The 13,257-nt window shown below is 56.1% G+C and overlaps 1 protein-coding gene across 4 annotated transcripts in view; it reads right to left on the bottom strand.

Annotated features, from left to right (window-relative positions):
• The window catches only part of PLCG1 (phospholipase C gamma 1), a 41,686-nt gene that overhangs the window by 1,196 nt on the left and 27,233 nt on the right, over window positions 1-13,257 (bottom strand). For 2 of the 4 annotated variants that reach the window (XM_053958751.1, XM_053958753.1), the window contains exons 10-30: window positions 12,827-12,945; window positions 11,948-12,033; window positions 11,492-11,612; window positions 10,947-11,115; window positions 10,426-10,548; window positions 9,435-9,536; window positions 9,014-9,201; window positions 8,519-8,719; window positions 8,000-8,119; window positions 7,526-7,706; window positions 7,166-7,243; window positions 6,596-6,699; window positions 6,253-6,349; window positions 6,081-6,153; window positions 5,693-5,850; window positions 5,096-5,192; window positions 4,425-4,649; window positions 3,451-3,599; window positions 1,548-1,662; window positions 1,192-1,353; window positions 584-672 (exon numbers count right to left, since the gene is read on the bottom strand). In XM_053958751.1, the coding sequence (XP_053814726.1) occupies window positions 584-672; window positions 1,192-1,353; window positions 1,548-1,662; window positions 3,451-3,599; window positions 4,425-4,649; window positions 5,096-5,192; window positions 5,693-5,850; window positions 6,081-6,153; window positions 6,253-6,349; window positions 6,596-6,699; window positions 7,166-7,243; window positions 7,526-7,706; window positions 8,000-8,119; window positions 8,519-8,719; window positions 9,014-9,201; window positions 9,435-9,536; window positions 10,426-10,548; window positions 10,947-11,115; window positions 11,492-11,612; window positions 11,948-12,033; window positions 12,827-12,945 (2,757 nt within the window). The remainder of the gene's footprint in view (window positions 1-583; window positions 673-1,191; window positions 1,354-1,547; window positions 1,663-3,450; window positions 3,600-4,424; window positions 4,650-5,095; window positions 5,193-5,692; window positions 5,851-6,080; window positions 6,154-6,252; window positions 6,350-6,595; window positions 6,700-7,165; window positions 7,244-7,525; window positions 7,707-7,999; window positions 8,120-8,518; window positions 8,720-9,013; window positions 9,202-9,434; window positions 9,537-10,425; window positions 10,549-10,946; window positions 11,116-11,491; window positions 11,613-11,947; window positions 12,034-12,826; window positions 12,946-13,257) is intronic. The other 2 variants (XM_053958752.1, XM_053958754.1) reach the window with 1 other exon arrangement.

Genomic DNA, 13,257 nt, shown 5'->3' with positions numbered 1-13,257 from the left:
ATGATTTTAAAGCATATATCCTGTAGTAAGGGCAGTTGTGGTGCAGGGCCCTGGCTGCCCTGCAGAGTGTCCAGGGCTCATGGGGGCTTGGGGTTTGCAACGTGCAGCTGCTCTAACAGCCATTGCTGGCACCCACCAGCACCATTTTAAAAGAAGAAATAAAAGAACCATCTGTCTCAGAAGGAGCCCTGCCCTCTGTTTATGCCAACAGAGACAGCCCCAGGCCAGCCAGCTCCGTGATCCTGAGCTGCAATGTCCCTGGAGTACAGACAGGCACTGTGACAAATCCGCCTTCTCCAGTTTTGCTGATGGGATTTCCAGGCAAGCCAAACCCAGTGCAGGCAGGACCCTGCCTGAAACGCCCTGACTGCTGCAGGAGGCAAACCCAGTGCTTGCTTTCCTGCTGGGCATCACTATGGAGCAGCACTGGGAATTCAGCCATCCACAAGCACTCAGGCCAGGCACCACTGTGCCTCACTGCCCCAACTGGAGCAGGAGAGTGGGCAGGGCCAGGCTGGGCTCACTGGCTCTGCTCCTCTGCCCTAGAGCATGGTCACCTTCTCATGTGTGCAGCCAGTCTCACCTTGCAAGGGAAAATGTCTATCTTGACAAGCAGAGAAGCCAGCTCCAGGTTCTCGCTGTAGTTGTTCTTGAGGGGAACAGCTCGGAAACCTACGGCAGAGACAGCCCTGGTGTCACTCGCTGCACAGGAGCTGAGGTGGCAGTGCCCTGGCACAGCACTCAAGGGGGTTTTTCTCTCTCAAGACCCTTTTTCTCTTCTGCCAAGAGAAGCTGTGGCTGCCCCATCCCTGGAAGTGTCCAAAGTCAGCTTGGATGGGGCTCAGAGCAGCCTGGGATAATGGAAAGTGTTCCTGCCCATGGCAGTGGGGCTGGAACAAGATGGCCTTTAGGGTCCCTTCTAATCCAAACCAATTCCAATCCATTCAGTCTATGATTCTGTGATTCTCTAAACTCCCAAATTTCCCTCAAAGTGGCAGCTGGCCCCAGGGGCTGTTAGGAAATGGCTCTGCCTGCCTTTAACTGGCTGGGGATGTGACCTGTCATGGAGACAGGCTGAGCCAGCCTGGGGCGCAACAACACCCTCCCATGAAGCTCAGCATCTCTCTGGCTAACAGTGTTAACTGGTGAGGACCACCATGACATCCCTCCCTGCTCTCCCAAGTGCTTCACCTGTCTTCAAGCCTTTCACCAGGAAGGTGGCCTGAGCCAGGAAGTTCTCGTCGCTGAACATGTCCTCCTCATACACCACGAAGCGAAGGAAGGCAAAGTCAGGGTTGCTGACCTGAAAGTGGAACTGCTTCGGGGTCCAGAGAGGGTTCAGGCCGTTGTCAGCTGCTCACAAAACACAGCTGTCAGTGGGCAGCCCCACTGAGTCCTTCCACTGGCCCCATGGCTGATGCTGGGCTCGGGGGCAGCACAAGGGCAGCTCCCAGCTCAGTGCCAGGCTTTGCTGCAGAGCCCAAGGCTCACACCAGGATCAGGAGTGCTGGTGCATCCCACTCCCTTCCCTTCCCCACCCCACTCACCCACGATCTCTGTTTTCTGCTTGGCGTTGTCATACTCAGCACCAGACACCTCCACCTCCACGAAAGGACAAACAATTCCCCTTCCATTTTTGGGAAGGTGCCGAGCCCCCAGGACCTGAGCAGAGAGCAGGAGAGACTTAGTAAGAGACAGGAACAAAGGGGGGAAAATGTGTTTGCATACCAAGACATTTTCTTCCCAAATAAATTACCCTGGCTCTGCTAATTGGAGATAGAAGCAGCACTTACAGCCAGCCCGGCCGGCAGCTTGGAGAGAAATAGCTCCCACCTCTGGAAGCTGCTATAGTGTTCTTGATCCCCTTTTCAACTTGTAAGCCATAAAAAAAAAGCAGCTGAACTGCTCCAGGTTCCTGCCTGCTGCCAGCACAGCCAGGCCTGGGCCACAGCATCCCTCCCCCAGCTGGCCAAGCTGGAGCCCGGCTCCCAGCCGAGCCCTTGGCAATGCTGGGAACACTATGCTGTACCCCCTCATCTTTGCCGAGACTTCTCGGCCCTCCTGCCTTGGTGTGAGGAGGAGAAGGAGCTGCTCTCCACCACTGCTCTGCCTCGTGCCTGCAGCACAGTCTGTGCTCCACTCAAAAGACAAGCTGCTTCCTTGCAGGAGAAAGCAATCGCAGCTCCCTCTTGCCCGTGGCCATATGTCGCTCCAGCGCGCTGTCGGCACGCTGCTGTTGCAGGGGAAGGACCTGCTGCCAGCACTGGATCATGTGCTTTGAGTCATGCTGGGCTCGAGATGGCTTCTCCATCCATGAAAGCTGGCTTTGGTGGGGACAGCAGGCAGTTTTGCCAGGCAGTGAGAGGCTGAGCCTGTCTCTTAAAGGCGACAGTGACTGGCTATGGCACAATGACTCTTGACACTTGGTGGTGGCAGCCGCATCCTGAGGTGCAGGAAGAGCTTGGAAAACAGATGGGGCAGGGAATTTTTAGGGAGACAGTGGACATGGGGTCAGTGGTGCAGAGGGTACATAATAGGGCGTTCCCATGGAGAAGGGCTGTGACTTTTTTAGGTGGGACCACTCCAAAACAGAGGTGGCCACAGAGAAAACCTGTGAGCACCTGAAGGCAGGATCTCCACTGCATCCTCCCCAAGGCCTACACGAACTGAGGAGACTGGCAAAGGAGACTGTTGACCCATAGCTTGGTTCTGAGACCACAGGGAATGCCTGTACAGGCTGCTGGACCCCGCTGGTCCAAACATGAGAGCCAGCTGGTTTGGCACAGCCCTCCAAAGCTTTGCCTGGCGAGCTCTCCCATGTCTCTGCAGAACCTCTGCTGTGCAGCTCAGAGCTAGCACAGGAACAATCCAGCCTCAGTTGCACCATTAGGGAAGTAAAAAAATACTCATTAAGCATCCACAACCCATCCTCTGGCATGCCCCACCCTCAGACCCCCTCCTCTTATCATCACCAGCAGCACAACACAGAAGTGGCCTGAAAAGTTTGCCCTGACCTCGAGCATCTTCCCAAGAGGGGCCATGAGCAAGGGGAAATGGAAAGATCGAGCCTGGAGCAACTGAGTGTCAAGGAGGGGACAAAGCACAGCTCTTGTGTTGTTAGCCTGTGGATGCAGTCCTGGCCAGGCTCTGGGGACAGGGATGCCACCTCTGCGGCTCGTGGATGCCACCTGCTGGCACTGGGACCTGGACAGGAGGAGTCCTGGGGGGAGCATCCAGGGATGCTGCTGCTGCTCCCGTCCCTCAGCAGCACCGGTGAGCGCCCCTCTTCAGCGAGGGCTCTCCCAGTCTGTGCTGTGGGACAGGGGCTCAGCGGGTTTGGAGAGGAGCAGCTGCAGGCAGGAGCCCAGAAAAACCATTCTGTCACCCCAAATCTGGTATAACCACTGGGGTCTGACCCTGCATTCCCCCACACCAGGAGGAGGTACTGACCTCAATGGAGATGGAGAGTGGTTCTGTGCCCCGCAACGTGCTCTTGTCAAAGGGGTCAAAGATGTCGTCCCTCATGTTGGTCGGCTGCAGGACATACCCACACTGGCCACTGGACATGAACAAGGCCTGGTTCATCTGCATGGGCTTGTCTAGAGAGCACAGGCAGGAGATACAGGAGATGAAGGACACCCTGTGCACAAGCTGGATCATCACCCCCATCACTGATGCCTCCCAGGAAGCCCTTGGCAAGAGGACCTGGCTCACCCCTTGGCAATGCTGAGCAAAGTGACCCCGCCGCAGCCTGTGCAAGTGTCAGGGCCATGAGGTGACTCTCCCATGCACGATCTGCCCAACTACCCAGTGCTCCATGGGTCACCTCCCTCTTTCCCTCCTATTTTCAGCTTTCCGTGTGCTGCCTGTAGCGTTTGCCAAACACCCTGTGAGATGCTCAAATTCACAGAAGGAATGAAAAAGCCAGCAGGAACAAAGAGGCAGGGTTTTTGCTGGTGTGTCGGTGAGCTGAGCAGGCTCACAGTAGGGTTTGGCAAAGGCCAGGGAAAGGAAGGCTGGACTGCACGGCAGGAGCAGGAATGGAAGCTGGGGAAAGGCAAGAAGAGCAGCCAGCTGGACTCAGACCATGCAACCAGCTGGTGTCCCAAGCCTGGGGCAGCACCATCCCCTCTGTCACCCTCCCTGCCTGCCCTGCTTACCACCAGGGGCCTGGGAGAACCCCCCACCTCCTCTCCATTTCATCTTTTTCTCATAATGGCACAATCCCCAGGCTCAGTGCAGCTCCTTGGCTCAATCCGGCCCTCTGGAGCGGATTAACCCAGGTCTCACTGCCTGCAGAGCCCTTCCAAGACCCAGAGCCCCTCCCAGCCCCCATTTGCCAGGAGCAGGGCTCAGCAGGCAGCTCAGGGGAGGCACAGGGCACCCCCAGGAGCCAGCCCACCCTCCCTGCCTGCTGCCCTCACCCGGGGTCTGGAAGTTGAGTGCCACCAGCTGGCTGCCACAGATCCACATGGGCAGGGGGTCGTAGTTGGAGGAGTCGAGGCGCTGGCCCTTGGGGTAGATGCGGGAGAGCTGCAGGCGGTTGTACTGCAGGAACTTCTTGCCCTTGATCTTGTTGACGTACTTTTCCGCCTTGGTCTCGGGAAAGGAGGACATGTCCCGGTAACAGGCCCTCTCTGTGCCGATCTCTGGGAGGGACAGCACTGTGTGAGCCACGAGCACACTCCCTTTGCTGACACTTAACCACCCCAGCTCCTTCCTGATGCCATCCTCTCACCCCTGGCCTGGCCACCAGGGCTGTGCAGACCCTGCTGTGCCGCAGGGTGTTTGCCAGGTGCCCAACACCAATGACCGAGAGCACCAACACAGCTCCCACTGACCAGGCATGATGCTCCCCAGCCCCACTCCCTCAGCAGCTGCTCTGTGTGCTGACAGACCTCACCAACCAAGGGATAGGGAAGGGATCTTGTACCCTCTGGAGCTACCCAGAGCTCCAAGGTGAACTGGGGATTTGGACACCTTGGACACCTAGCCTCTGCTGAGATCTAGCCAAAGCAGCCCCTTGGGGCACACCACAGGGTCTGTAATGCCACAGCGACTGCCTGTGAGGGCCACCAGCTCAGCAGATGCTCACTCTCTTCATCAAAGGGCACAGGTCGGCAATAGACCACCAGTTCTGAAAGCTCCAGGGCAATCTTCTTTCTCCTCTCCATCATTTTCCCTTCAGAGAGCTGCCAAGAGAGGGTGAGAGAGGTGTCAGGCCAGGTAGGAGCAGTGGTGATGGATGACCCAACTCACAAGCTGACCCTCACTGCTTGGTGTGGCTCCTGCCCACACTGTGGGGACCACCAGCAGATCTGCCAGGTCTGCATGGGGGACATCACACAGGTAGGGCCTGGGTAGGTCCTACATCCTGCCCAGAGCAGGACTGGCACTGGTACCAGCACAGGGCATCTGTAGCCTTGCCACCCTCCACTGATGGAGACCCCTCACTTACTGAGCACTCACCCAGCTGTCCAATTTTTCCAAATATCCAGCCTGAACCTCTCTAGCCGTATGGCCACCACCCCTTGCCACATTGTCCAAGATTTCTCTGGCTTTACCAACTCTGCAACAGCTCTGCCAGCCATCACAGGCTGTCGCCTCAGCACCCCCCACCAGCCTCCACCTGCTCCACCCAGCACTTGGCCAGGAGCTGCCTCCTCCCCTGCCACGGGCTCCCCACACTCACCCTGGCATCAGCTGTCTGAGCTGCCTCCCGGATCTTCTTCACCCAGTCCAGCAGGTCCTCGTGCGTGTCGGCTGCCACGTCCAGGGACAGGCGCGACACCGAGGACATGCTGATGGAGAAGACGAAGAGGCGGTTGTTCTTCCCCTCGGGGCGGATGGCTGCGTGGGACAGGGAGCAGGGGACAAGGTCACTGCAGGTGCTGAGCCAAGCCCTTCACAGGCAGGAAGGGAGAAGACAGGCAAAGGAACTCATGGCTACCCGGGCACTCTACAGCTACAGGAAACTCCCATTTCTGGCCACTGGAGGCAATAAATGAAGCCCAGGCAGCAATAAGTGAGGGCTGAGAAGCCTCAAGGGGCCTTTGCAATGCTCCCTCCCTGGCACTCACCGATCTGGCAGGAGGGCACGTCCAGGACTCCTCCGAGCAGGTCTCCCAGGGGGCTGTTCTCATCCAGCTGCTGCTGGGAAGGAAGCACAGCAGGATGGTGCTGGGCACGGTGGGCAGGGCAGCCAAGCTCGGGGGCACAAACCCTCCTTGCTGCACTCATGGCCATACCCACCTCCCGCTCTGGCTCCAGGCTAGTGGGACTAGTAATCTCCTCCACATAGTTGGAAGGGAACCACAGCTGCTTTTTGCCACCATAATCTCCTCTCCACCTGGAAGGAAGGGAAGGGGCAATGTCAGCACCCGCCACAGGACCCCAGAGTATTCTGAGTGGGGGTGAGGGGAACAGGCAGCTCTTCCATCATCTGCTTTTAGGGTTTGTGAGGCTTTGAAACTCTGCAGCTCATGGGTAATCCCCAGACAGACCCACCCCTAGAGTGGACATACCTTTGTGTGGATGGTGACAGCAAGGTTTGACCATATTCCTTAGGGAAAAGGGGGGCTCAGGAGCAACTCACCAGCCTCCTTCCTGTTTCTCCACATTCTGGATGATGGCATTTTTGGTGAAGGTGAGCTCGTCTTCCCTCTGTGCCTTGTAGTCAAACAGGGCTTTGACTGCACACTGCAATGAGGAGGGGTTCCATGAGGCTGGCAGGGAATGGGCATTTGGACAACGAGCCCACAGGATAAGAGATCACCTCCCACCACAGATGTGCTTGTTGGGGGGCTGTGAGGCACATCATGTGCAGGCAGGCAGCATCCAGCCCTGCTGACAGAGGCTGCCAGACCCTAGTGACACCTTGCAGAGCAAATCAAGGACCCCATTTATGCCAAAGCAGAGCTCACAAGTCTGGTATGGCCCCACACAGGCACTCTCCTCTGTCCCAAGAGCCACTGAGGGGCTTCGTTTGGAGAGCTCAGAACAAGAGGCAGCCCAGCCTGGGAACCTGGAAGTTCAACCTCCACTATCTCTCTCTTCATGGTCTAGAAATGGGTGTGCAAACTAATACAGCTCTTAGAAAATGATAAGATCCTTGCTCAACCCTCCAGCCCTGCAGTTTGTTTTGTGCCAAACAGTGAGAGTGTACCTTGAAGGTGGGCATGGGGTTGGCTTCCACATAGAACCCAGGATGGCGTCCCTCGTACAGGGCTCCATAGTCCGGCTCCTGCGGAAGCAAAGGGACAATGGTTACAGCAGTGACTGCAGGAGAAAAGCTACCTTGGGGTAGGTGGGAGAGTGCCCCAGGAAGGCACAAGACCAAAGATGATGCTGCAGACAGCAAACAGCAGCCCAAGCCTGCCTCAGAGGGGCAGCACCAAACTCCACTCAAGTGTCAGGAAGCCCCAGGAGGTGTGGGCTGCAAAGCAAAGAGATGGCTCACACACCACCACCTCAAGGCACCAGCTCAAAAAGGACCTGTCCATCATTCTTTGGCTCCTGCACTCACCGCTGTCCCAATCTTCTCCAGGGTCTCCTCGTTGATGGGGTAGCGCAGCTTCATCTTGCGGTACAGCGGGTGTTTCTCGTAGTAGCTGATCAAGTCCACCAGGCTCTCGAACTCGGAGTTGCCCAGCAGCACAGTCTGGCCCTCCTGCTGCACCCGGCAGTGCTTGATCTTCCCTTCTGCCCTGGAGGGAGGAAACACAGGGAGAAGCCACTTAGCACCTGGCAAGAGAAGGTCTCTGCCAAAATAAAGACACCAAGGAAAAGGTGTCCCTGGTGAGGTGGCTGAGCACAGCCATCTCCCATTGGAAGATGGGAGGAAGAGCAGGATCTCAAGGACTTATTCAAGGGCCATCCCAGAGCAACAGGAGTTCTGGGAGGGCTCAAGGCTGGCTGATGGCACCTGTCCTGCTCCCTCACACACTGCAGCATCCCAGCTCCACCTCCAGCACCCACCACCCTTGTCCCAGGTTCACACCTGAAGGAGATGGCGTAGGAGCTGGGCTCGCTCCTCTTGCGCACCAGGAAGGCTCCGTCGCGGGGCACCCGCATCAGCATGTGCTCGGCTTGGGCCCGCGTGAGGTTGGCGTGGTACCACCTGGCAGGACAGACATCGCTGTGCACAGCTCACACACACCCAGCCCGTCCCACACCCCTGCCACAGCACGTGGCTTCCCCTCCAGCCCCTAAAAGGCTCCTTGAATCCTCCAGAGGAAGACAGGGACTGCAATGGGGCAGGCAGGATCAGAGCCTTTGGTGAGGTGTGGCACGGGCCAGGGCATCCCAACCAAACCCAGCAGCTCTGTGCTCTGCACTGAGCCTCCATGACATTCAGCTCCATGAACAGCGAAGCTGGCCAGCATGGCTGCTGTGACAGAGCTCCATGGGGAGAAAGTGGGGATCAGAAAACTGCAGCAAGGGAGGAATGGCTGAGGAGAGACCTGGGAGAGCTTCCTACAGTGTCCCGGCTGCCCGATGGACACACAGGTGCACTCACTCTTTGCTCTCGTGGGCATTGGTCTGCGGCACTGGCTCCGTCAGCCTCATCTCAAACTCGTTGCACCTCAGTGGCACCTCCTGGTAGTGGGTGATGAGGTCGTAGAGGCTGTCGAACACCAGGTTGTCCGTCAGGAAGAACTTGGGGCTGCCGGCGTCCTGCCGCGAGTGGATCCGGCAGTGCTGCACCTTCCCATTGCGCCTGTGGAACAGGGAGGGGTGGAGGGGGTAAGCCAGGCTTGTCCATGGAGATTTTGCACCTGCCTCAGGTACAGCTCCAGCCTGACCTGGCATTCCTGCCCCACAGGAGAGTGACTGCATAAGGATCCCAAGAGACTTGACCCTTCTGCACTGGGACAGGGAGCTGGCATGATGCTGGGGCACAGAAACAGGGGAGGGACTGCTCACAGGACAGGGAGTGGGACCCCACCACTGAAGAAAACATCAAGAGGAAACAATCCCCAGAGTGACACAGAGCTGGCACTGGGGCCCTCACCAGAAGGAGAGGGTGTAGTCTCCGACGAAGGTCTCGCTCTCCCTGACGAGGAAGGAGCCGTCGGGGGCCCCTGTCTCGATGCAATATTCCGTCAGCAGCCGCTCCGCGATGTGCCGCCCGTCACGGCCCGCTCCCAGCTTCCCGTGGAACCACTTCTCCGTGGAGTGAAGCTCGGTGCTGTTGCTCACCTGGCAGGGGGAAAAAGCCATCGCCCTGGGTTACTGAGGGCAGGCTCATGGTGCTGGATTCTGCTTTGCTCAGGGGTCTGCCAGCTGGGACCAGGGAGTTCCTGAAGCGGCTCCCAGCCTTCCCACCACAGGATCTCCCCCTGAAGTCAGCTGGCAATGGCAATGCTCAGCCCCTTGGGCAGTCAAGGCCTTTCCTTAGGGAACAACTCACAGTCCCACAGGAGAGCCCTCACCTCCTTTTGCTCTTCCTCATCCTCGTTTCCTTGGTCACTGGTTGTCTCCCCGGAATAATAGATCTTGCTGCTGGTCAGCACAAAGTAATGTGGGTTCCACTCCTGCAAGGAAATGAACTCTGGCAAAGAGACCCCTGGGGAAGCACCAAACTGCCCACCACCCACCCATGGGATCATCTCCTCCTGACCAGTACAAACAGGGAGGGACAATCAGGTTTGTGAAGGAAAGCCACCAACACTGATTCCAGTGAGTCACAGGAGCTTCTAAGACATCCCCCAGATCTGAGGCATGGATTTACCAGTAGCAAAAAAACCAGCATGTGATAAATCACACTGCAAACACTCCAACATTTAATAAAAGGAGATGACCAAATGAAGAGCAAAAAAAAAAAAAAAAAAAAACCAAACCCAAACCAGTCTGTATGGACTCAGCACAGGGGCAATCTGAGGTGAAGCTATGAGAGATGGTTATGTGGATTTACCATTGCATTTTACTATTTTTTAAAAAAAACCTATTCCATTTGCATGTGGCTTTGCCAGACAGACCATCAGCAGAGTAAAGCTGCTGAAGGTGGGCTGTGAGTAAATGCACACAGTGATGAACACTCAGTGCTTTACAAAGACAAACCCTTGCTCAGGTTTGTCAGGTGTGCCTGTCAGCACTTGGCAGGAGGCAGGGCTGGAAGCACAGCCATCTCCAGAAACTCCTGCAGCACAAATCACAGGCTGCAGTGCCTTGGCCCAGAGCTCCCTCTAGCTCAGCCTTCTGCCTCTAGCAAAGGCCCACAGGAGATTCCAAGAGAAAAGCACAGAGAGAGCCAGCATAAAACGTCCTTAGCCTTCAGGGACACCTGAGAAACCAGACAGACCAAGAGCCTCTTCAACCATTTGCACCACAGCCCTTCCTTGCAGCACACAGGACCTGACAGAGCCACCACGTCACTGACAGAGCCCTCAGAGCAGGAGCTGGGTCACCATGGCACAGACATACGTGATTGATGGGGTCTTCCAGGTAGAGGATCCCATTCTTGATGGAGTTACTGATGTCATTCTCTGAGTACATCACCGATGTGGGCAGCTCCTCGTAAGCGCTGCCCTCTGCCAGCTTCTTGTGCTGTGGGATGAGAGAGGGGGTCAGGCACCAAAAAGCAGCATAGATTTCCTGGTGAACAGCCCTAAAAGCCCAGGTCTGCTGCAGTGGGGTCCTCCAGATTAGAATAAACAAGACCCATGCCACAGGGATCATAAAATAGCACTGAAGTCCCACCCCTTCTTCCCAAAGATGGTTCTTGAAGCAGAAATACCAATGCCCCCCCTGCCCCCAAAGAAAGGCAGCACCCAGCTGCTGAGCTCATTTCCCAGCAGCTCCTCTGAAGTGAGAGAGCTTTTTTGTATCCAGTTGTTCTTAGTGTCAGGTCTCCACTTCCTTACACTGCCAACCACATCCTTCCAAAGGCAGCTGCCTCAGTCCCATACCCTCACTTAGGAGCCTTGCTGGGCAAAGGAATTCACCTTGATGAGAATCTTCCTCTTGAGCTGGTTTGGAGATGGAAGGCCATCAGCAGAGATATCGACTGGTTTGGTCAAGAGCATGTCTCCAAAAACCTTCTTGAAATTCTGAGCCATGTTCCTCTGCTGAGCAATGCTGCAGTGGTCCTCAATGGACAGAATGACAGGGAAACTGGGAGAAGGAGCAGAGCCATCAAAACCAGCATGGGATCTGGGTGGAACCAAGGACTTCTGACCTCTGTCTAAAAGCCTGGCCTCTATGCCCTCCAGGAGCAGCTCACATCAAGAGCCATCTGTGCTGCCTGAAGCCACCCTTCAGGAGGGCACAGGGTGGAGAAGGACTGGCAAACTACTGGGGTTTACCTAAAGCCCTCCCTCCCACAACATTTTTCTGGGAAAAATCTCCCTTTGGCTGGCAGACATGACACACTTTCTTCCCACCACATCCAGGCCTTGTGCTGCACCTCTGGATAAAGTGAGTTTCACTTTGCTACAGCCTTGGCTCCACCCTCTCTCTGCTCTGCTAGCTGAAGTCCTGCTGTACTCACTCAGAGGTGACAAAGGCGTGCTCCTTGATAGTGACCAAGACATCAGAGAACTTGATCTTGGTGGTTAAGGTGTGCCCGTGGTAGATGACCGGCATGCCATCGGGACCATCCCAGCAATCCACTGAAAGAGACCACAGGGGAAACTTAGCCCAAAGGCTGGAGTAGAGGCATGACATGGACATGAGATGGACTGAGCCAGGTGCTGCTGGGAAATGTCCTGGAAGGCAATAAAGGAGTGAGGTGATCAGTGAAAGCCGTGATCTTTCTGTGGGACCAAAACACCTTGGGCCATCACCCAGTCCCACAAAGCAAACGACCTCAGCTCTTTCTGCACATCACGGTGTTAACGTTACTACTGGCCACACCAACCTTCAGCTCTGCCTTCCTTGCAAAGCCTCCCCTGAGCACCACAAGCTGCTGTGATGACAGACAGAAGGGCCACTCCCGGGTACTCACGTTCGATGCAGCGGCAGCCCATGCGCAGGCAGCGGGCGTAGGCCTCCAGCGAGGACTCGCTCGAGAACTGATCCCCCGTCAGGTACCTTCCAGGTGAGACAACACATCAGCACAGTGACAAGCCCACTGTGGGCACAGGTGTCTGCTGGGACATTGTGGACCTGCCTCTGCCACATGGGAATGGCAGGAGTGGTGCTTCTCCACACCTGCCACTTTCCCCGGGTGAGGGGTTCAGCTCTGCCCCTGCTGCAAGGGGCTGCCAGCACTCCTCTGAGGTCCAGCCCCAGCTCCTGAGACAAACCTCAGACAGCAATATCAGCACTGGTGCCACAAAGAGCCCCCTGCAGCCTGAGAACGGGGTTAGATGAGCTCTTGCAGGCAGACAGGATCTCACTGCCTGCCCTCAGGGCTGCTCAGCTGGCTTAGGCTCTTGGTCCTTTAAATTTGGGCTAGCATGAACTCAGAGCACAGATGGAGTCTGTCTGCACAGAAAGTCTGTCTGCAAAATTATTCTAGAAGCAGAGAGCGGAAAATGGCCAATTTCAGCCTGACAGGGTTTATCACATCTGTCCTGAGAGGCTCTGGAGAATGACATTGCTAATGGTGAGAAATTACCAGAGCAACAGCCCAGGATGTGAAGGCACCTGAAGGCCTGTGCAGGTGTGTGCTGCTGACAATGTCTGAGCAAAGCATTTATGGCTAAATGACAGAAGGGAGGAGTGGGGCACCAAGAGGAAGGTCTCTGACATACTGGCCTTGGTTTGGAAAAGTCTACTTGACACATCACTGGAATCAGGCAAAATCGGGATACTCCCACCCTAGCATGAGAAAAGGATGCTGAGAGCAGCTGGGTGGAGAGAGTCCCCCCCTTGTCCTTACGTGTTGTGTGAGGAGGAGATCCAGTAATGGGAGAGAGGGTTGTTCATGTTCTCCAGACACACCATGTCCAGCTGCGAGTTCCAGATGCTGTTCTCTTTGGAAAACAGGAAGGTGAGAAACTGCTCAGGAAGAAACAGAAACGTGTTAATGATGCAGAGGAGCCAGCTGCTGTGGTTTAGCTTCACACACATCTCCCGTTCTGTGCCGGCAGACATCCAGCACAGACTGACCAGGGCTGCCCCACAGCACACCAGCTACCTGAGCCAGGGTGCCTGAGTGACCACAGCTTGGGCACTGCCACCTACCCACTGAGCTCTGCCAGGTATCTCTGTGCCAGACCCTTTGACCCAGCTAGAGATAAATTAATGGCTCTGCATTTTATTTTGCAGCTCACATGGCAGGCAATAGCTTACTAAGGCCATGTGGGTCAA

The sequence above is a fragment of the Vidua chalybeata genome, chromosome 17, assembly GCF_026979565.1.
Source record: "Vidua chalybeata isolate OUT-0048 chromosome 17, bVidCha1 merged haplotype, whole genome shotgun sequence".
NCBI lineage: Eukaryota > Metazoa > Chordata > Aves > Passeriformes > Viduidae > Vidua > Vidua chalybeata.
This window is presented reverse-complemented; position numbering and strand designations above follow the sequence as displayed.